Source organism: Stegodyphus dumicola, chromosome 9 (genome assembly GCF_044657685.1).
Source record: "Stegodyphus dumicola isolate Sdum_Otavi_A_Nest chromosome 9, ASM4465768v1".
NCBI classification, from domain to species: domain Eukaryota; kingdom Metazoa; phylum Arthropoda; class Arachnida; order Araneae; family Eresidae; genus Stegodyphus; species Stegodyphus dumicola.
Window position 1 is genome coordinate 172271398 of NC_140776.1, and position 24675 is coordinate 172296072.

The following is a 24675-nucleotide window of genomic DNA, read 5'->3' on the forward strand; positions in this document are numbered from 1 at the left end:
TAGTGTGTTGAGATGAGAATTTTTTAACTGCTTGATTAATAATGTTGGGTGAAAAGCCCCTGTCAATAGCTATTGCTTCTAAATAATTCAGTTCTTCATCAAGGGCTAGTTTGGAGGAGCAAACTCGAAGAGCACGGAAAACATAGGAATAAAATTAAGCTAACTTTTATTTAGTCGGATGAAATGATTTAAAGTGTGGTGGAAGGCAAACCGATGAAGGTTTACGGTAAACCGTAGTACTGAAGTTGGATGTGTTACGTGTGATCAGAATGTCGAGAAACGGAAGAAAATTGCAAGTTTCAAGTTCAAAAGTGAACTGAATAGCAGGATCAATAGAATTCATTGTTGAAAGAACTTTATTTAAATCATCTTTATTACCTTCAAACAGGGTAAAAGTATCGTCTACGTAGCGGAACCATACAGGGAAGTTTAAAGTTTCAAACCATTTTGATTCATAATAATGCATGTAGATATCAGCCAGGATGGGACTGAGGGGGCTTCTCATGGCTAATCCCTCAGTTTTCTTGTAATATTTATTTTGGAAAACAAAATGTGTTTGTTTCAAACAGAGTTGAGTGAGAGAAATTAGCTCATCAGTTTCGATGCATGAGAAATGAAATTCGCGAAGTCTGGTTTCTAGACATCTTAATGCACCCTCCACTGGGACATTGGTGAATAATGATTTTACATCAAAAGAAACCATGGGTAAATTACTAGGAGAAATGTTTTTAACCTTTTTCACAAACTCTATTGAGTTTTTTATGGTGTAAATGTTATTGTCTAATAGAGTGGAAAATCTCGAAACTAAACATTTAGCTAATGGATACGAGGCAGTACCTAAATTTGATACAATAAGGGCGGAAAGGAACACCACTTTTATGAATTTTGGGAAGAGCATATAATCTGGCACAATTTTGTTGTTTGACTTCTGAATTAGTCTTTATTCGACATGTTATTGTGTGTTAATTAGTAAGTTATATTTTGAAAGATGTTTTGAAGTAACTTAAAAGTAAAATGTTAAAAATGTTTTAACGGGGACTGGAATTAAATCATGAATAACAAAATTTCAATTGTAAAAGGAATAAATTAAAGGCAAGAATTAAATTAAATGCATGTAATCATTGTCATTGATCGGAAATTAGTTGACTTTTCAAGTGGAATATATAAACGTATCAGTGAGTAATATCTTCTGTATCTGCTTTACACTTTTCAGTTTATGCAATTTATCTTAAACCATACTAAGAATAACATACTTATGTCAAAAATAATTTTTTTCTAATTTTACATTCAGATTTTTTTTAACAGAAAGTGCTTCCCTCATTAAATATGCAAGATGATGATTCTACAAAAAATTGACAATTTCTTAGAAGAAACTTTTGATACTGGAGGTATGATTGATACGTTTGTTTCCTTTTATTATTTCTTGCTATAGAAATATAAAATGCTAAAACTTGTGCCCGTACGATACATATATGTGGACTGAGTTTTGCGTGCATCATCTAATTCTCTTCTGTAAGCAAGTTATTCTTTCAAAGAAACAGCAAATGCGACAGAAAATGGCTATCTTTCTCATATATTAAGTATTTCTTGTTTCCTGAGGATATAACTTCCTTTTTCATGTTTGATCGTAAGTGCGATTTGAATAAAAATTTATGCCTTATATTTTTATTCTAGCTAATAATTTTGATAGAATAAATCCATGGTTGTTCCAAAAATAGAAATAAATATGTCATATTTTATAATTCAGCCGTATTTAATAATTTTAAAGAGTGATCGCGACATAAAGTTAGAATTCAGTTTTATATGGGTTACATTTTTATCAAGGATAATTATTAAATCAATTAAAAGTGGTAAACTTACTAACGGGAAAAATATTATTTAAAATAAAAAAATCAAAGTTGAAAATAACATAAGATAAAAAAAAATAGTAGTTGAAAATTCTTTCGAAGGAGCAGCCGAAAGCTTTTGAACATAGTAACATTTCTGATTATATCCGGATGATTATCGAGATAAATTCATTAAATAAATTTAAAAAATTAAAAGAATTAATGTAAAAATTAACTGATAAAATCAATTTAAAGTAAACAAAGCGATACTAAAATGCCAATAAAAATTGTCATACTTTTTTGATTTTTTGTTCTAATTTCTTACTGGTGTTTTAATTTCTTTTATAACACTAGATAAGATTCTATGGAATTACATTTTTAACGCATCATTAAATATGAAAATGGCTTTTCTTCCGTAATCGCCCGCACTAGTGTATGCTGACAATAATTTGCCCCGCTTTAGGTAATAACACTATGATAATGACTTGCTAAGTTGATGGTAATAACATTCCTGGCCTACACTGAGGAAGTCATTTATGAAACATCCTTTTATCAGCTTTATGCTGGCCTGACAAGTACTTTCAATAACAAAGCTGATGAATAATCAGCCTAATTCTCCAATGGTTTTAATTACTAGTTAGATATCTTCTAAGTTTAGAATAAGCCTTCGCCCAGAATGACTACAGATGAGTATGCTGCCACCATACCACAAATGGTTTCAATTTAGGTCAGTTCTGTGGTTCTTTGCCTGTTTGAATGTCTTTCAACTGAGAATATCCTTAGAATTTGATTCAGAAAAGAAAACAGCTGTTTATGAATGAAATTTAAAATGAGAAAATTCAAACGGTTTCTAATCCTTCATGCTGAATTACGAAATATAAAAGAGCGTAGAAAGTGTCCAAACAAAAGCCGCATCTCGCTTGCTCAATAAAAAATCGATTTCTCCTATAGCTCATGAATTTCTTCATTGGTCAGAAAAGCAATTCTAGTTGTTCCAACTGTCAAATTTGTTCACTTCAAGGAATGCAGATATGGTCTTGATGTCATGCAGCTAAAATGCAACATCAGAAAATATTCAGATTTTAACGTAGCACCAGAGGATTTGTTGATGTTTCTCATGCTTTGGATGGGCTCGCAGTTTACCAGTCTGCTCTTGGATTGACTTCCGCTAACACAACTTGTTTAGTTTTTAATTTTATTTTTAGACTGCATTTTTATTATTAAACATCGCTTTCTTCGCCAATATGCCACATAAAATTCAACAATAAAATTATAAAAATTTTAAAAGCAGCATATTTTTGGAACTTCGGATAGTGTTAAGTTTTTTCCAACTGTCACTCTCAGTCCCTCATGCCATTGTTTAGTCTTTCTTAACAAGATGACCTACGTAACATTTTTTATCTTCTTAAATTTATTAATGTACATAACTTTCTTCTCCTTTTCGACCAGCAAATGGAGCCACATGTGCCATCAGCTTCCAGTTCTCGCTGATGTTATCTGCTTTCTGGAAGATAAAGTGTTCTCGCTTTCTACCTTATTTCTATGATCTTCCCTGGGAAATGCAGTTAAGGAGCTCTCACTTTTATCATGTCCTTCGAGAACACTCTAAGGACTTTTATAATAGCTGCACACCAGCGTAGCAACGAGTTCCAAGTTCCTTCCACCGACGACAGAGCAGCTGATCCACTTGGGCAATTAGCATATCTGCCAGGTGGCTCTGCTGAAGGAATTGTTTTTGCTACAAAAGGTCCTGGATTGCAGGCTCTCCACACCCATACTTGGCGAATTGCAAGTAAAATGCTGTATTTCAGTCCTTTTCAAAAATTCACAAAATACTTTAGTGTGTTTTGTGCAAGACGAGTGCTAAAATGTGTTCAGGGATACAAACACCGTGCTGGAACAGTCAATGGTCCACGGATGGAAGAAGGAAGCAATACGGGTAGGGAGAACAGTTTCAGATCCAACATATACGGAGCTAGAGATGGATAGATACAACGTACGTTGTGTTAATGGGTTCTGTAGAATATTACAATACAGGTAAAGATATGACTGAGTTATATGGATATACTTGGTGCAATCAGATATGTAATACAGTGAGTGGGACGAGGAGCATTTAATTGAGTTACTGATACAAAAAGATAAAATAATACATAAGTGAAGGCTTTTAACACAATTATAGAAGGTTAAAATTAGATTACATTAAATAAAAGATAATTCATATATATATATATATATATATATATATATATATACTAAAGAAATATTGATTATATTATCTCCTAAGATTAATTTTAGTAGAAATATCTAAAAAGAGTGAATCCATAATTAGTAAGTTTAATTCCGAAAATTGTTTTAAAGTAACTTAAATGTAAATTTTTAAAAATGTTTAACGGGGACTTGAATTAAATCATGAATAACAAAATTTCAATTGTAAAACGAAATTAAATTAAAAGCAAGTAATCATTGGCATTGATCGGAAATTAGTTGACTTTTCATTAAATTAAAAGCAGGTAATCATTGCCATTGATCTAGAATAACTCAATTTTGCACCAAGTGAATTTACCATCATACAACATTATATATATATATATATATATATATATATACACATAATATATATGCATATAAAGGGAAATAAAAATAAATAAAGGAAAGGAAATAGAAATAAATAGAAAAAAAAAACAGAAACCATTAACTTAAAATAAAATGCATTAAACGAAAGTACAAAACATATAGGGACCGCGCTAGCGACGAAGATGGCAGCTGAAATTAATATGGTATTATATATGGTATTATGTGCGATATTTATGAAACCACGTATGCGTTTCAAAGTGCAGCCATTTTTTAAAGCACTTTTTTCCACTGACGTCACACAAAATTCTCACAGCAAAACCACAATTTTAACAGCAGCATATGCCTAGAATTCCCGAAAGCGTGAGGAGTGTTACGATTAAAATTTTCAATCTTTTCTCACTAAGTCTTATCAATGTTCAGATTTCTTAGTAAGATGACGTACACAACTTTTTTTTATTAATAACGTTTCGTCTTTTTAACTTCATTTATTTAACAACGCTTTCCCTGCACAACATTCAGCAGCAAAATCACAAATCATTTAAAATCAGTATATGTTTAGAATTCTCGATAAGATGTTAAGTGCTGCCATACACTTTTTAATATTTACAATATTATTTAACCAATTTTAAAGTTGTATATACATTTTGAGACTTGATGTCAGTTTACCAGTTCTACCAGCTCTACCAATGTTTATTCCAGCTTCAGCCATTTTGCTAGCCGACTTTAGCGCGCCTTTAATTCTTGACCCATCTTAAACAGATTATTTCGCGTGTAGTCTCAAACTACGTTACTTGAATTTCAACAAAAAGGTTATTTTAATATTTGTAAGACTTTCTCACCTTAATTCAGACTACAGTGATAACTCGCTTGTCAGTCTACTAGAGCCTGAAGGACACTGAACATATATGTTATACAGAACATCTACGCATAGCAGAACCCTATAAATTCAAAAAAAAAATCTCATTTCATGAAATTAATCAAACACTTCATTGTACACTTTTTCTTCGATATTTTTTCCTTCTTCTTTCTGAATCATATTAACCAAGATGTTGATGTCACTGCTAAACGAGGAAAATAATAAGTAAAATAGTAGTAAATAATAACTGAAGTAGGCATCTCGTGTCTTGAAATTTATTCATCTTATTACAAATTAAAAATAACATCAAAGCAATTCGCAGAAGGCAGATCGTAAAATTAGAAATTACAATAATAATGCACTATAAAAATCTTTAAATTGACAATTTTAAATGCATAAAAATAACATCTTAACCTTTTTTGCAAAATTAAGAATCTTAAAACTTAGGGTTCTGTAATATCTATCAATATAAGGATTCAATAAATTTCAAAATTTACCGTTTTGATGATTTCTTAACGCGGAATTACATTCCAACTATCCTGTAGAAATAAATAACTTCTTTAATAAATAATTCATAACTCAGAAATAATCAGACATAACTTATCAGATTTCTGAGTTATACATGTTTAATATGGACATATTATTGTTTGCACTGTTAGTTTAAAATAATAATCATGTGAGCAACATATATCTGACCGCCACGGATTCAAAACTCCCAAAAATCGAATTCAGTTTAATGTTCCAAAATAAAAACGGTGAAGTTCCATCGTTTCCTTCTTCTCACTCTCCCTCCCTTCAAAAAATAATTCTTTCTCTGAAGTCGTTGCCATGAAAGTAGTCTAAATGCACTCCTCACCCCACTTTGAGTTTCGTAGTTCTCAAGATTTAAACCTATGTCCTGGTGAAAGATTCTAGCGCTTGGAAGACTTCAAGCCTCCCCCCCCGGGGTTTCACGGAAAGATGCAAATCATGATTATATGAGGTAAATTACTACTGTAATTAGTCTTCCTTTGTTTCTCTTTTATTTTGAAGGTTGGTTTAGCTACCTGTACTGATTTCCCTGCAAAGTTTCTCCAGAATTCGAAGTTGTTTCTAAAACATACAGACCTTTTCTGTGTCTGAGGTTTTACAAGACGTCTTATGCCAGCTTTACCAGCAAATACTTCTGTAGCCTTCTGAAGAGGCCCGTTAAATCTTTCAGAATTATTATTAGTAGTAATATTTTGATTAGCACTTTTATCTCCTAATTTTATTTCTAGAAAATCTGTAATTTTCTTAGTATTCGGTCTCAGTTGCCCTTCGTGTTCCAATTTGAAACTTCTTTGAAGATCTTTATGCAATATCAGCTATACGAGTGTCTATTCTACAGATTAATTGATTCTAAATGATCAAGATTTGGCATTAATTTTTGGTTTTGATTATGCAAGATCATCGCTGGTGCCAGAGGCTGAAGTTCGTAATCTTCTGACATGTAAGTAATTGGTCTGGTGTTCACAATACTTTCACACTCGTATAATCATCTCTTCTAACCTCAAAGAGGCTTTGCCTAGGATTCGTTTTGCTAATCTAATAAGCCAGTAACACCAACCATCTCACCAAGGAGATGAAGGAAGGACAAACTTTCAAGTTATGCGTCTTACATTACTTAACTCTTGCTTACTTCATCCCAATTAAAATTTTTTAAGGTTGGATCAGCTCCAGTGAAATTTTACCGTTATTGATATAAATCACTGGTGGTTATCCTAGCCGGCCAATGAAACGTCTTCAAGAGAATAAGACTGTGTTGGTTGACAGAGATCATTTGCAAGGGAAATGCGCAGTAAACAGCACGCGATCCTATGTTTACTTCTCTTAAGAATAGAAGACCAACTAGATTACTTCAAAATATGTTGCTCGCTTTATTTTGTCTTTTCATAAAAGAGCAGAATTGGCGTCTCCGTATTTAGCATTGAATCGCTTGCAATGAATGCAAGAATGGCTCACCGTTCGAACTGTCTTTAGCCCTTTTATTATCCAACACTTTCTCCTAAAATTTGCCATCCAAATTTCCACTCCACAGTGAAGAAGCTGCTTGTCGGTCGCGATAACCAAATTTCTAACAACTTGGTGATCAGGATTAGAGGAATAATTATTGGGTTATTAAATTCTTCAGTATCATCTCTCGTTCTTAGTTTAGTCTTTATTCTTACTAGCCCATTTGAATCAAGAAAATGGTATAAAATCGCTTAATTTTCCATCTTTTGATGATATAATGGAGCATCTCTGTACCATTTTCTTAATACTGTTTCAGTTTCTTTCAATTCTTTAATCTTTAAGATTTCTAAATAAGCGAAGATAGATACTGATAGCAAGTTTGGGTGCTAAAATCAGTATTAAAATTGACTTAATGATTTCATCACATCACTGACCGGCTAGAAAGCCCTCTATAAACTTTGCAATAGTATGTCATGAAAAGGAGGACATACTAAAATCATAATGGTTCATTGAGCCAAATGCACGCTTCGTTGAACTGTGTTACGTTTCATTGAGCCAAATCTGCGTTCCAAAAAGTTTCACTCATGCATCGCCGCACGTGTACTCGAACTTCATCTATACCAGCGATTCTCAACGATTTGACTAACGTGTACCATCTAAATAGAAATTGAAAACCTTCAGCACCACCACTACAAAGTACTACTACCGCCACCACTCTTGAACAAAGCTCAGATCACATAAACGTACGAGTGTTAGAGAAAAAACTCAGTAAGGATGTTTGGGTTTTAATTTTGAATTTAACAGTTAAAAATGCTTTGCTTCTTTGCGTACCATCTATTTTTCTCTTGAGTACCACCGTTTGAGAACCCCTGATCTATACCATAGAGCCGGGATTCATCACTGACGACTATAAATATTTAATCAACTTCCCAATCGCATCTGGCTTGACACCAACCAAACCTGTTCATAAATGCGGACTGAGCAACCCATTTTCATTTTAGATACCGAGTACGATACTCAGCTATTAGATACGAAAAACAGTGTGGTTGAACATAAATCTTTACAAAGAACTCCGCAGTAACCTTATGATGACGTGTCTAGCTCGGGAAAGTCCACGAATGAATAATCTTCGTTAAATGAATTCAGTTTACAGGAAAACGGAATACGCTGAATAAGCCTGAAATGACATAAAAGCTCATTTTACTCTCACAATTATAGCAGATATTCTTCTTTATCAGAGTTCAAGCACAGAAACAAGATTTTTTTTTTACCACAGAAATAATGCTTATTTTTCTCCCTTAGATAAAGAGATTCGAACATGGTTTCTAGTCCAACAAAATCTCTTACCTTTCGCATTATGTGGAAGTTACGCCTTGTTCACCATCTTTATTGGCCCTGCCATTATGAAGAACAGGAAGCCTTTCGTCATGAGAATACCAATGATCATATACAACTTATTCCTCGTGGTGGTTTACACAGTTTCTCTAACAATAGTAAGGTTTTTTTTTTTTTTTTTTTTTTTTTTTTTTTTTTTTTTTTTATAATTACTTTCACTTTTCCCCAAATATTTTATTTATTTCCTTGAAAGTATTAAATATTACTGCGATACTCATTACTGTACGGTGCAAGGGGACTCATACACCTTAAAACCCATAAGATCTTCGAATATGTGACAGTTGCAAGAATTGGGATAACTTATTTATTTTAAAAGCAATTACTTCCAACTTTTTATAGCTGACTGCATAATATAGCTGCTTTCTGAAATAGTAATCACAAAGTTTGTGTTGACACAAAAATTTTTATAATTTAATCCGCTTTGTGACAAAATTTTTCGTCAAGTTTCCACCTTGCGCGCACAGTTTAAAACATTCTGTTGCATAATTTAATTCCATATTTAATATATAGCTTTTATAACATTTGGAAACTACTGTGAACCTAAAATTCTAAGAATTTCATGTTAAATTTTTATTTTATTTGGAGTTGAGTTTATAAAATGTATTTTATTTAAAAAATCTGTAATGTTTTCACGCATAATTTTTTTTAATACTAAATTATTCATCAAATTTTTGGTTTAGTTAGAAAATAGTGCCCATATAAAGAATTCCATCCAATTTCATGTATGTACCATTAGCCATTTTTAAAATATCATGCGCGCAAGGTGGAAACATGAGGAAAACGTTTGTTGCAAAGCGGATTAAATTACAAAAATATTTGTCGCAACACACACTTTCTGGTTACTACTTTCTAAAGCAGCTATATTATGTAGTCAGCTGTAAAAAGTTGGAAACAATTGCTTTTAAAATAAATAAGTTATCCCAATTCTTGCAACAGTCATATAGTCGAAGATCATAAGGGGTTTAAGGTGTATGAGCCCCCTTAAATATTACTGCGATACTCATTACTGTACGATGCCCATATTTACTTCTTCATAAACATTACTTGAGATGAGTATCCTCAAGTTTTAAATTGCAGCCTGTTTTAAGACACGAAAAACCATTCAACAAAAGCTAATCAAAATTTCAACTTTGCGTATTTTAAAACCGCAGAATTTCTTATATTTATTTCGATTTACACTGCAACACTTGATGATTCGAATACGAAAGGCATCTTTATCGTGGTTTCTAAACAAATTGATCTTGTTTTGGTGCTAACAAATTTTAGCTGCTGTAACAGAAGGCATGAGTGCACAAATACCTTTCAAAGATTCTTCCCCTTTTCCCATTCTTCCTCTCAAAGAAGAGAGGTAGACAACCAAAAGTTACTTTGCATTCCCGAAATGATCAAGAACTTCTGGTTCCAGATAGTGCTTTAAAGAGATGTCCCCTTGTCCAGGAAACCAAAAAAACTGAGACTAGAGACAATATTACAAGAGCTCCCAAATCTTCCAGTTCTGTCTCCTTGCCGGGGAGTCGGTGGAGCCATAGGACGAGGTTGTAACCAACCCTTTAATATTGTTACGAAATGAAGATGTCTTCCCCGCAAAGCAGTTTTAGGGTTGCCATAAATTGGCAAGGGAAGGCTCGGTTGCCACATTTGGCAAGAAATCGCGAATTTGGCGACAAATTTGGTGATATACCATGGACAGATGGAGAACCTTCTGGAATGAATTCTTACCGGTTTAGCCCAGAATGTTCTCGAACACAAGCCGAAAGCTATATAAACCCTGCTGGTCCGCAGTCAGTTAGTGTGCGTGCCTCGTCTAGCGAGCTGATAGTCAGTCATTGAGCGAATGTCTCGGAAGTCTAGCGCCGAGTTTGTCGTCGAGTGCATCGAGAGAGTCTTTTAGTGCATCGCGAATTAGTGCATCGTCGAGTTTTGTCTTAGACTGCGCTGAGTCGAGAGCTATACTCTTGTGTATCGTCGAGTGCATCGCGTGGAGAGTCTCGAAAGTACGTGGAGTTCCTAGAACGACTAAGCAGAGCTGGAAGCTGTACTCGGGTGCTTTTCAGTGCAGCTGTTTCCACCGTTATTGCCTGACAGCGTGAAGGCTGTGTCGCTGAACGTGTCAGCGTGTTTATAAGACTTCAACGACTGTAAAAGTGATTTTGGACCTATCTGATTAAATATTGCCTAAATAAAGTGTGTTTCGATACTTCATCAAGTGTCGTCGTTATTCACTCCAAATCTACAAACACCGTACGAACGTGAAGGAAGAAAATAACGTAACAATATAAACTCTGCTGCTAACGTAATCTATTGGAGTAACTGTAACAACAAGGGTGCCCTCTGGTGAGTATCCAGGGAAGTACTTTAGTAAAAGTCAAGTATTTAACCTGATAGGTTGTATCAGACTCTTGCTCTGTATTTTTCTTAAAGTTAAATGTTATGTCCGTGTGTAATTTAAACATGGTAATAAATAATTGTTATACTATAAAGGACTCTTCTATGACCCTATCCAAAACGACTCCCTTATACTACTATATTGTCATTTTATATTTTAAAGAAAAGCACCAGCAAGATACATCACATTAACACAGCAACAACGCAAAGGCGCTACAACTGTCACACAACATAAATACACAGCTCTTTGAGCGCGACAGTAATTTCTTGCGATGAAAAATGGGAACAACATTTGTTACGTCATGTTTTAAAATATGGCTTTTTCTGTCTAGGCCACACTTGTCATCTAAACCAGGGGATTTTAATTTTTTGACCAACGCGTACAATCTTTTGACCGGGCGAAGGCGATTGCTTGTTTTTCATCTTGGCTGCTTCCAGAACATAACTAATGTGTCTACAAACTTAATTCCTTTTTTTCGGTTCAGCCAAAAGTTAACAGGCGTACTTTTGTTTTTCAAATCTTCAGTTATCGTTCGATCACAATAAATTGCTATCAATTATTCTTTTTCTTCAGGGGAATTGTGACTTTAATTGACTAAAATTACTTTTTTTCGTTACGTACCACCTATTTTTCGTTTGCGTACCACCGGTTGAAAATCGCAGATCTAAACCAAGTTATTGTTTTTTTACCTAACTAGGAAGATCTTTTAATATGCAGTGTTCAACTTCTCTGTTTAACAACTTTCTGAATCTCTGCCAATAGGCAGTTCATATCTTTATATATATAAGCGGTTAAAGTGTGTGTCGCCGATAGTTTATTGTTGCCAATCGGAAAAATGAGCGCCGAAAATTAACGTTTCCGCAGTTTTTAATTAATATCTCGGCCGATTAAAGTTGTACGAAGATGAGAACGGTATCGATGGATTCGGAGAATTTTTTGGTATCTGAGGATACGCATTTCGAATTTCAACTCGGCGTCGTTCCGTAGATATTCGAGAAAAAAGAATTTGGCACGTAGCTAAATCCCTGTAATAGGGAAAACCCAAGAAAGAAAGTGGAAAATGTAGGGAAGACGTAGGGGAAAATTAGTTTTTAATTAATATCCTGGCTAATTAAAGTCCCAAGAAGACACGAATGGTCAAAATGGTGTTTCACGGACCTGCGGAATCCAACGGTGTGCTTCGCTAAGCCCGGGAGCCAGCCGTTTTGGAGGAGATGATGTTACTTCACCCCATATATATGCGGCTTAAGTGTCTGTTTGTCGCTGATAGTTTATTGGTTGCTTGCGTAACTGTACTAGCCAATGGGGTGAAGTTGCCACCGCACAGGGTTGTCGTTTCAATTGAGACGTAGACAATTTCCTGTAAAATTTGCCTTTGCTATGAGCATCCGTAAGTCTCAGGACCAAACGCTTAAGCGTGTTGGCATTATTTTACCTGCATTTGGACGCGGTCAACTGGACGCGGTCGTAAATAAAACTTTTTTTTTTTTTTTTTTTTTTGCCCCACTTTTTTTATCATTCATTTATATACTCTAACACTATACTAATGCCGAGTTTCGTAAATGTGGCTCAGTTCTTTCTGGGTGCATATACTATTTTGCAGCAGAGTATGTTTTGGCTTACTATTCTTTCGTAATAATTCTTTCGAAGAAGAGTAACGTCAATATTGTTGTTCTTTCTTTATTCCTTCAATAGCAAATTTCTATTGCATGCATAATTAACTAGGAGAAAAGAAGACTTTAGGGGAAGAAAAAGATCTAAAATAGTTATCAAGATAAAAATATCTCATAACATCTACGTTGCCTTTTGTAAAGCAGTCATTTGGGTTTGCTTCAATGAATTCGTTGAATATTTATAGGTCTTTACTGTAATTCCCAGATCATATAAATGTTACCACTGAAATTATTTTATCTTTCGTAATCTTCGTCCTCCTTAAACCTTGTAAGCGTATTAAAGTGACACGTTCCCGAATATATTTAAAGGTTATTCATTTTTTATTATTTTTTTCACTACAATATTAAATATTAAATCTGTGCTCTCATCTTTCTAAAACGTACATAATGCATTTGTTATTGAAATATTTTTAATTTTCAGATCTTTACAAATTTGCCGTATATTAGTCCTGAAGTGTTTTGCAAAGGAGGTTCGGTAACAAAAGGAGATTTAACATACAAAGTAAGATACGTTAGAAATTATAAATTTGTATTATTAACAATAATGGAAATGTAATTCTAAATAACTTGATAATATGTGAGTATATCATATAATTTGTAGCTTATGCATTTGAACGTAATATGGATTAAGCTTGTAAATAATGATTAATTAAGCGCCAACAATTACGCTGTAACTCCTGATTTAGCATTTTTGGTTTAACGCAACCCAAAGAGAAGTCTGTTAAAAAAATTAAGAAAATAAATATTTTTTTAAGTTGTGAAATGCTTGACGAGGTGACCTGGCATGGTGATTAAAGTAACCAGTTCCCGAGTATATTTAAAAGTTATTCATTTTTTAATTATTTTTTCACTGCAATATTAAATATTAAATCTATCTATCTATTAAATCTATCTATAAATATTAAAAAACATTAAAAAAATCTGAAAGGTTCCAGATTTTAAATTACTTCCAAAGGGGCGTTTTTTTAACGTCTTGTGGGGCGTGGTATTTAATCTTTATTTATTAAATACCATGTTCTTCGCCCTTAACAATAAAATTCATTTCAAGAGCAATATCGCAAAATAGTTTTAAATTGAGCGTATCCAAAAATTCGTAAAAGTTTTACAAAATATTAAATCGATAATAAAACAAATTTCAAATTTGGGCTTCCACATGCCCATATTCGCAGCAGGATCACGTCATTCAAAATTCGATGGCTCTAGGTACCGTTGTTTTACCACAATGCGAGGAATATACATACATTTATGCAGATTTTTCATTATTTAATCTTCAAATACACTGCAGGACTCTAACATTGGGTGGCAACAGTTTGAAAAGTGAAACGGACATTTATAGTGAACCAACGCAAAATCGCAAAACGAAAACATTAGTCCTTCAGGGACAAAGCCCTTTTGGACTAATAACACATAAAATATATCTCATAATATATACGTACTCCAAATACATAAAAACAATGACCCAATCGTTCTTAACTATACTGTTCTTTTATTATTGAAGAAATTATTACATTAAATTAACAAATATCTCAGTGTCAAAAAGGTATTTATTTATTTATTTATTTACATTATATTTATCTTTAATTTTTACTAATTTTTTTATTTTATTAAATTTGTCTACCTTAGTTAATGTTTTTCATCATAAAATCATAAAATAATTGAAAATTTTCAAACATTCATATTTCAGATTACATCCTGCTGTTGGGTGATCTACATACTGAAATACGTACAATTTTTAGATACAGTAAGTGCGAATTTTTTTACTATCCACATGTTCGTGTTTTCCACGATGTGTTTACGCAGTTCGGGGCTAAAATTCCATAAGCGGGGTAAGTTGGCGCCAAACTATTTTGGCCTTAAAAATTTGGCGAATTTTTTAGGCGCACTAAATTAAAGCACTAAATGTAATTTTTAAACGTAAACAGAATAGTAACTTTTAAGTTTTGCAGTAGTGAAACGCCGTCATTTTATGTAACCAGCATAGTAAAATGATAAAATACTAGATGAGTAAAACAAACTTCAACAGCTTTGCAAGTAAAAACATAGTCCTATATATGTGTAATTCATCATAAAATAGTAGAATCAACAATTCTTGTAAATAATTATTGAGTAAATAAATGCATACACTTATCAGATCAGAGCACTGCGAAGTCAGTTTTAAACGTAAACAGAATAGCAAATTATGCGTATTCAGCATCACAAACTAACTAAAATATTCAAGTTACTATCGTCGTGGAATTCAACACAGTAAACAACTTTCGTTCAAAGCTTTAAATATTCCACATTTTCGATTGCCACATGAAAGAAACAAAACTAAAAAAAAAAAAAAAAAAATCTGAAATTTTTCAGATTTTAAATTACGTCCAAAGGGGCGTTTTTTTAACGTTTTGAGTGTTACCTTTATTTATTAAATATCATGTTCTTTGCATTTAAACCATAAAATTCAGTTCAAGAGCAATATCGCAAAATAATGTTAAATTAAGCATATCTTTAGAATTTCCGATATACACAGTCTCGCGAGCTGGAGATAAAAGTATTTTTTTTCTATATAATGTTGCCATTTCTCGCTTTTAAAGCATTGAGTTTGTAAATCAAAAATTCGTTAAAGTTTTACAAAATATAAAATCTATAATAAAACAAATTCCAAATTTGGGATTTCAGATGCCCATATTCGCAGTAGGATTTCGTCATTCAAAATTCGATGGCTCTATGTACCATTGTTTTATCACAATGCGAGAAATAGACAATCATTTATGCAGATTTTTCATTATTTAATTTCTTCAAATATAATGCAGGACTCTAACATTTTGTGGCAACAGTTTGAAAAGTGAACCGACGTTTATGAGTCCGACGCAAAATGCCAAAACGAAAGCAATAGTCCTTCGGGACTGAAATCCCTTTGGACTAAAAAATTAACTAAATAAAATTAAATGAAAACATTCATAAATTATAAACTTCATGTCAACGTTCTCACCACCAACAAAAGCTTAACCTTCTGCAAATATTTATATAAATATAATATTAAACATATATATAACAATAATATTAAACAGTAAAACTTTTAAAAACACAGTATTCCAAATTAAATTTAAAAATAAAATCTGGCTACACTAAATTCGCGCTCTTACAGTTACCGAAATAAAGCTCTAGGTTTGCCACAAGAAAACATACAGCCGGAAACCACAACCAAATTAAAATCGCGCCAAATGAAAAACTCTCGCCAAGCTTGGCGCTCACCCCTATTATGGAATTTTAACCCAGTTCCGGACATTTTTTCCCATCCTATGCAAATCTAATCAGCGAAGCGTGACGGACTTTGGATAATTTAGGCACCGAACCGAAACAGTCATTCTAGCAAGTAGCGCAAGAAATCTCATTTATATCTCTACATAATTAGTATGAAGTTTTTTCACAATATTACTCATTGTGTGATTTCTTGTATTACTACAAAAGGGAAAAAAAGAATTCTATTCGAACCGACTTGCATTACCTGTCTAGAGTTAAATCTATGTGCAACAATGATTAACGTGATGCAACGTTTATCATTGTGCTGTGTAGAATTAAAGGTATTCCTCCCATATGCTCAAGTGGTGGAATAATGAGTACATGAATGACATGAATGACCAAGCATTCCGAGTTGGATTCTGCTAAAAAGAACTGCAGCATTTTCTAAAACACCTCGATCTAAATTCATCTCCTTTCCATATTTAAATAAAAGTTTATAAGGCATTTTCTCCTTCCATTCTGTGTTCATACGAGGTGTACAGAGGCTGTTCACACATTTTCTAGACGATGTATATTGTATACACAAAACTAAATTACATAAAATTCTTGTGTTTTAAATGTTCTTAATACCTTATGCTGAACTATCTTTCGACATCGCAGTTTCCAGGATAATAATGCCTTTTGAAGTGGCAGAAGAGGCATTCTATCCTATTCCTCCCGAACAGCTTTCCAGAGACCTGTTAGGCTTTTGGGACAACGTTTGGATAATGCAGTTTTTAAAAGTCCGAAAGCACAAACATCCATAGGTGACACATCGGGAGATTTAGTAGGGATATCAGTGAAGGGTATGGCCTTGATACCAGTTTTTTTGTTCCATTTCTTTTAGGAAATTTACAGTGGATTTTGACGTGTGACTGCTAGCTTTGTCCTGATGGAGTCTCATAGATGGATGGCACTGTAGGTAAAGCCATGGTATTTCATTAAGAAAAACTGGCGATAAAATATGTTCCTGATAGTATTTGGAGTTAATCTTGACATTTTGTTTTCACTCTGTTTATTTTTAACTTGCCATTATACGAAAAACCAGCAACAATCATAAATCCCTTAGAAAAACTTTCTTTCGATATTTTGAACCATGTAATCAATTTTTTTTCTCCTCTTTTTTGATAATAAATGGCTCTTTTTTGCTACAATCATTTAAATACACCCATGCTTCATCTATTGTGACAATTGTTTTCCATTTTTCTTTGGATAAGTGTTTCTCGTATAGAATTCTGCAGCGTGTCCTGCGTTGAGCGATATGCTTTGGAAGAAGACGATGCACATTGCGTTTTTTCGCTTTCTTAAGATTTAAATCAACGGTTATCATTTTGTTTACAGTGGACACCGAGTATTTTAATGATTTTGCAACTGTCCTTTAACTAGGGGATTTTCGTTTAACATTAAACAAAGTACATTTGTGATAGTCGAAGGTGTCCGCTTTTTCCTTGGATATTTGTTTGGAATTTTTGTCCCACTTTGAGGCTCCAATTTGACGCTTTTTTCCTTTCTTGTTGATGATAATACCTATCGACGCTTTAGATATCACAAAAACATGACTCTCACTTCGTTTTTGGATAACGGAGTATGCATATTTCTCTTCGGAAAGAGCGTAAATGTAGCCTTCGAACCACTGCTCTGTTAAATTCGCCATTTTGATAAAAACAAAATTTTCAAGCCACAGACGATAATTTTGACTTTTAAAAACATAGTATAATTGCAATTACTTCTTTGCAGCAAACGATCTTTTATTATCGCTTACCAAAATCGTCTAAAAAATGGGCGAACAGCCTCTGTAACTGAAGCACATTCGGTGAGCATTCGAAAGGTCCAAGTTCGAGTCCCAGTGAGGGCACTGCTCATTTTTCACATCTTTAGCATCAAAATAACTTAACGACTCTACAGTGGAGCCCGAACTGAAAGGTGGTGGATGATCATTCTTTACCACCAGGCTTTGGCGACTGGGTCCCCTAATCCCCAGTCGCCCTTTAAAATATCTTCTTCCTTCTTTGTGCATGTCTTCCTGGCGTAACGGTAGGCGTAATGGCAAACTGCACATTGAGTTGATCAATGTTAACGAATTTCTCATCCTGCGCATGCTCAGTGGTTTACCGTTGGCATAGGAGGAAATACTGGCGACTAAGGGGAGTATAAGCAACCCTACACAAGCCTGCACGTCGCAGGTTTTATCGACTGTTTACAATTCCAATACTACCGAAATTTGTTTGTGCTTAATGTATTTGCTTCTGTTTCATTTCATTTTGGTTTGTTTTCTTCATAAACGTTATGTTTAATATCGGTTATTTATAATAATTTCCTTGACTTTAATTCAGTAATTTAAACTGAATTTATTCTTTAATTTGTTAAAGTATATACGAATGGAACGTATGGTAAATAGGCAATTGCTTCTATTCCTCAGAAGTATAATCAATAAAGATTAAGCTGATATATCTTGTAATGTTCCCTGTTCTGTAATCGTTCTTAAACGAAAATTTTGCGTAATTTACAATGTATTTACACTCTAAATAATGACGCAAATTACAACATAATACGTTTCAAAATCTCGTTTATGCCCAGATAACAGAATATCAACCACACACCGTATTTACTTCTTTTCAGTCGTAATTGTGCCAAATTCTCTTCTGGGCATGCGCAGTACGCGAAATTCATTTAACATTGGTCAACTGAATGTGCAGTTTGCCATTACGCTAACGGCAGCGCACTCGGTGCATATTCAAGAGGTCCAGGTTCGTGTCCCGGCGAGGACATTGCTCATTTTTCATATCCCCTACTTCCCCCCCAAAAAAAACCTAACGATTGTCTCCCGTTATTCGTAAATTTTACTTTCCTAAATATTGCATCTATACCCAATTTTACCCTCTCCTCAATCGAAGCCTATGGAAGACAATAAACGACAGCCAATACTTTTCCAGAAAATCCAGTAGGTCTTTATAGAAATGATATTTTGAGTTCAAATTGGCCAATTCGCAATAATAAATATCCGAATCGGTAAAACAATTAGTAGCTAAAGCTTTCATAAGCTAAGACATAGTCATTCGTAGCAATTAACCATCACAACAAAAGAGTAAACCATAATTTGTACCAACTCTACCAACCGACAGTCCAACTTATTAGGTATAGTAGGTATAATTAGAAGTATAGGGATCATTACTTTGTAGAGTCATTAGGGTTTTTTTTTATGCTGAAGAAGTGAAAAATGAACAATACCTTCGCCGAGACTCGAACCTGGACATCTCGAGTGTGCTACCGTTACACAACGAAGGCCAGCAGACAGGGGGGAGAAAATTCCTTAAATACTCCCCCTTTTAAATGCGACTGGGGATTAGGGTATCCAATCGTCAACTCCTGGTGGTGAAGAATCACCATCCACTACGTTTTAGTTCGAGCGCCACTATAGAGTCGTTAGGTCTTTTTTAAAGCAGAAGAGGTGGAAAATGACCAATGCCTTCACCGGGACTTGAACCTGAACCTCTCGAATACGCGCCGAGTTTGCTACCGTTACACCCCGAAGGCATGCGCATAGGAGGAAGAGAATCACTTATAAGTTATTTAACAAGCATTGAAGCAGGTATTACCCCCATATACTAATTCCGACTTATTAATCAAGAACATCTCTCTGATCTTGATCTGACATCTGACAATCTGGAATTTCACGTCTATTGTTGAGGACATGTTATCTGATCCAAATAAAACCAACTTAACTTGGTTAACCTGATAAACGACCACAAAATACAATAGGGAAATTTTATATATGATTTTTTTAAATAACCGCAGTATTTGGCTTCAGTTTCATCTGAAGTCGTTGTTTACCAAATGAATCATTGTTCTCGTACATTGAAACTTTTTTTTTCTGCTGAAAAGGGTAGACGATATCATCTGGAAAACACCACGATGCCTTTGCAGTTATTCAAACACTTGAAATTCTCATCACAGCTTAACTTTCTGTGTTAGCTTCCTATAAACACGTTTCCATTCATTCAACAACTAAGCATCATAATAAACTGTCATAATGATTTCTTTTTTATACACTCATGTCCATAAATTAAAGATAATTCGGAGTCACGCGGAAATCGAACTTTAAAATAAATATATCACCTGTAAAATCACTACACACATCTTCAAGAATCATATGCAAATTTCAGGAAGTAACCAGACTACACGATGCTGCGTCACAATGACGAGAATGTAAGAGAGTGATATATAAGGAATACAGGCAAAGAAGTAAAATTGTTCGCAGGCGCTTCATAAGCATTTCAGTGCAGTAACCGAATAGTTATGACAAAAAGCAAGCATTTGGATGATTTTTTACGTGGTAGAATTATCGGCCGTCTGGAATGTGGGCGTACCCAACTCGAAGTATCAGACCAACTTGGAATTGTCCAGAGTGTCCTCTCCAGGCTTTGGAAACGATTCCAAGATGATGGTAATGTGAATAGACGTTACAGCACAGGTCGCATCAGAGTTACAACGCCGAATGAGAACCGGTATTTGGCAGTTACTGCCAAAAGAAACAGGCGGAGCACAGCCTCAGACCTGTCTCGTCAGCTTTCTTCAGCCACTGGTACGACAATTTCAAGGCAGACCGTGTACAGACGCTTAGGGCAGATTGGTCTATATGCTTGTAGACGTGTCAAATGCGTTCCACTTACTGCAACTCACTATCGCCTGCGGTTAGCCTGGAGTAGAGAGCATGCATTGTGGGCACCGCAACAGTGAGCTTGTGTGATGTTTTCTGACGAGTCTGATTCTCGCCGGACTTTCATATGGAGAGCTCCAGGTACCTGTTACCACCAAGAAAACATCATTGAACGACACCGTTACGGTGGTGCAGTCTATCGGGACGTCATTATGGAACAACATGTACGTTTGTTTCGGGGCGCCATGGGCGCATAATTTGTGTTTATGGATGACAACGCCCGTCCTCACCGTGCAAACATCGTAAGCGAATGCCTTCAATCGGAGGATATCACCCGTATGGACTGGCCAGCATTCTCACCGGACTTAAATCCAGTAGAGCACGTGTGGGATATGTTTGGCCGACGAGTTGCAGCCCGTCAACCTCCTCCTACATGTCTACCGGAACTTTGGAGAGCATTGCTTTTTGAGTGGTATATTATATAATATCCCCCAAGATCAAATCGATAATTTGATACTCAGCATGCCTAGGCGTTGTACGGACTGTATTGCATCGTCTGGGAGACATACAATGTATTAACAATCATACCAACCATGTAATACTGTTTTTTTTTTTTTTTTTTTTTTTGTAAATAGGGCTTTTTTGTAATTTGCTCCAGAGAGAAAAAAATCGCTAATTTTTTAATAATATCAAACATATAGCATCTTTTTTTGCTCTTTACCTTTTGTTTAATAAATAAGCTTTACAAATAAGTCAAATTTGTTTTGCTTCTAACTCTTCCTTTGCCTGATTTTGCATTATCCTTAATTTATGGACATGAGTGTATAATCAACAATTCAAAGAAACCTAAAATTCGGAGATCCGTTAATTTTTGTTTGAAAATGAAACAGTAATGAAAATATGACTTCTGTTTTATACTAAAGTAGATCACAACTTCATCTCTTTTGCACTAAAATGTGTAACAACTTCTCCTGTTTTACACTAAAATAGGTAACAACTTCTTCTGTTTTACTCTAAAAGTATAACAACTTCTAATGTTTGAACTAAATTGGATAACATTTTTATGGAGCTGATAGTACTTTTCATATGCTCATATGCATTTTCATTCTTTCTCAAATGTGTTATTCCTTCCAGAAACTGCATTTGATTTGATCGTCTGTTTTTTCCATCTGCAGAGAAAATTACTTTGTTTTTAAAGCGCACATTTTATCATAGGATAAATTTTACATATTGCTGAAAGCGATCTTTGTGTTAGTTTCTTTTGGCATAAATATATCAAGACAGGTGAGAAGAAGCCATTTATGTCTTTATGTCCATTTATTGTGAAAATTGAACTCATAGTGTTATTTGGTGGGCAATAGGAATAGCTTAGACATTATGAATCGCTACAGAAGGAAAAAAAAATCATGCTCATAATTGTAACAAAGGAAAGAATTTGCGTACTGGAAAAACCAGTTTTTGCCCACATGCCAAGGAGGAACAACCATTTACAGGCTTATTTATCTTTATGCTAGTGTCTTGTAATGACGAGCTATTGACTTCCTGTATCAGTTCTTCAGAGATGCTTGTGAACATGAAAACTAGAGCTTCTAGACTACCCAATCGAGATAGTGGTCAGCGACTAATACTGAAGGTCCAGGGTTCGAATCCCGGAGAAGGCATGGATATTTGTAAATGTATAATGTCTATGCAGCGTGAGGGCTCTCTAAATACGCGGCGAGATGAAAATCCTCTTAAAAGATTGATGGTAGGCGAAAAGGGGTGGGAGACCTTTAGACCCGTCTCCCCGGGGTGCTCTCTGTCAGAGGGCAGAACTGATCTGAAGTCGGGCTGTAACCTATACAGTGCTCAAAGCTCTTGCCAACGGCAGTTGCATTTGACTACTTGCCACGATTAATGTTGTGGGCTTGTTCTGACCATTGTCAGTCAAATGAGATTGGTAACAACAACAGAACTTCCCATGCAGGGCTCCGGTTCAGTGACCGAGTTTTCTGCCAACAACAGGAAGAAAGCAGGAAGAATACCCAATGTTGGTGAAAGTTTTAAGAGCAACCCACATGAGTAAGAACCTGGCTGGAAGCGGAAATGTTTTCAATGTTTTTCCTTCAATTTGCGAGAGCGAAAAACAACGATTTCTCAAAGCTTTTAATAGATTGAGAATTATAATATCCAAAATCATTACCTTGTCGGGCTTATTGCACTTTTGCCTGTGGTAGGCCAACGTTCTCGTTTGGGAAACATAATGCTTCTTATTCTTATCGAGTGCATTGTTTCCAAGACGAGGAGTGTAATCATGTTGTAGGGATTATTTTAACAGCCTTATAGTTATTTTTAATTTTGCAATCTGTAAGATATTTTCTCCTTCCTTTCTGCATGCCTTTGTGGTGTAACGGTAGAACACGCGGGGAGTATTTGAGAAGGTACAGGTTCATGTCCAGGCGAGGACATTGCTCATTTTTCACGTCTCCAGCATAAAAATAACCTAATGACTCTACGAACCCTTTCCTTTAAATACATGTTTTCAACCTACAACTCCCTGCCAGAATGAGATTTCAGTATTGCGTTTTATGTAAATGAAGTAGAAAGCGTATTTAATACGAAGTTCAGTCACTTCCGGAGAAGAGCTCAGAAGTTCTCATTAGAGCGTGTTCTGCCTTCGGGCCACGTCATTGCTTTAAGCCTAACTTACTACGTTCGATCGTAGTCTTACGTGCCTGTTAGTATTCGCCGGTGACGTTTAATTACAGGCCAACTCGTTTAGTTATTTTGGTACAGCTTCGGTTAAAGTTTCAGTTAATTAGAATTAGTTCAGTTGCTTATTTTTTATCTTAAGCAAAAAACCTAAGTGGAGGCTTTCCTGTAAGCCCGAGAAGGGGCCGACTGTATTATTTCTGTGAGTGAATAAATAACCCTTCTTTGGTCTCGATCAGCGGATAGTTGCTAGACTCTTCACTAACGTTCTAGTAGACAAGGACCCGTAAATTAACTAGAACTTTATAATGTGAAAGCTTTCATAAATGTCTTTGTTTCATTCCCCGGCCTGACGAAAAATCGGGTTAAAAAAATAACAGAAGCTTCGGCCGTTGACGGAAAAGCACCAGTAGACCTCAGAGATAAACATAACAAACCGAAAATATGCAATTCTAGAGGAAACTATTTCTAAAATATTGTGCTTATCAGCTGCCTGAAAAGGAGATTTTCTGATTATTCCTTAAAGCTATTAAGAAAATGCACTTGCGAGTAGAGTTAAACATCACAAAATGACACAACATGAGCAAAACAAAAAAATCAAATATCGTATGATTCAAGAAATTCAAGAAAAATCAAAGCTGAATCAAGACCAGAAAAATTAGATAACAGAAAAGAATTTCCTTCAAGAGTGTCACAATTATGATACCAAATAAAATTAGTGCTCTTGAGATTAAAAGGAAAAAACTGGAGAAGAAGAATTTTAACTGCATAAAATAAAAAATTCGTTTTGCTCTTATTTTATAAATATGTCATATTTTGGCAGTCGGGCACACACATAAAGCTTGGCATGAAATGATGACACAGAAGAGGTTAGCTGTTTTGAGTCCGCATCTTTATTCAATTCAAATGGTAAATCATTATTCTTTTAGATTCTCCAAGATTACATATGCGATCGTAATTAAGACTGAATACGATTAGCTTTAAATTTACTGCCTCATACTATACAAACAAACTGATAAGTGACGGAGGACGCGAGCACTACCCCTCTACCATAGCGGTTAATTGGTATAGCGCCACGTCTCCCTTGTCTAGAGCATCCCAAGATAGCATGGGGAAGGGTGAGGGGCCACATGAACCCCTGACACCAAGCGGCAGGAGGAGAAAAGAAATCTGACGGGGAAAAAATATTAAAAAATGGCGCGAACTGTTCTTTTATAATAGGAATTAGGTAACATACCAGAATGTTCTCGAAAGCACTGGTTTAGGGATAGATCCTGAAATTGCAGAAAGTTAATTAGAGGTTAACAGTTCGCGTAGAACAAAGCCATCGCATTTTTTCTATTTTACATATCTTTATATATCTAAGCGGATAAAGTGTGTGT

At 34.8% G+C, this 24675-nt stretch overlaps 1 protein-coding gene across 1 annotated transcript in view; it reads left to right on the forward strand.

Moving 5' to 3' along the window:
- Positions 1–24675, forward strand: part of LOC118195849 (uncharacterized) — a 137247-nt gene that overhangs the window by 90480 nt on the left and 22092 nt on the right. Inside the window, exons 9-12 of the mRNA XM_085823141.1 lie at positions 3451–3765; positions 8533–8723; positions 13106–13186; positions 14369–14425. Of these exons, the coding sequence (XP_085679267.1) occupies positions 3451–3765; positions 8533–8723; positions 13106–13186; positions 14369–14425 (644 nt within the window). The remainder of the gene's footprint in view (positions 1–3450; positions 3766–8532; positions 8724–13105; positions 13187–14368; positions 14426–24675) is intronic.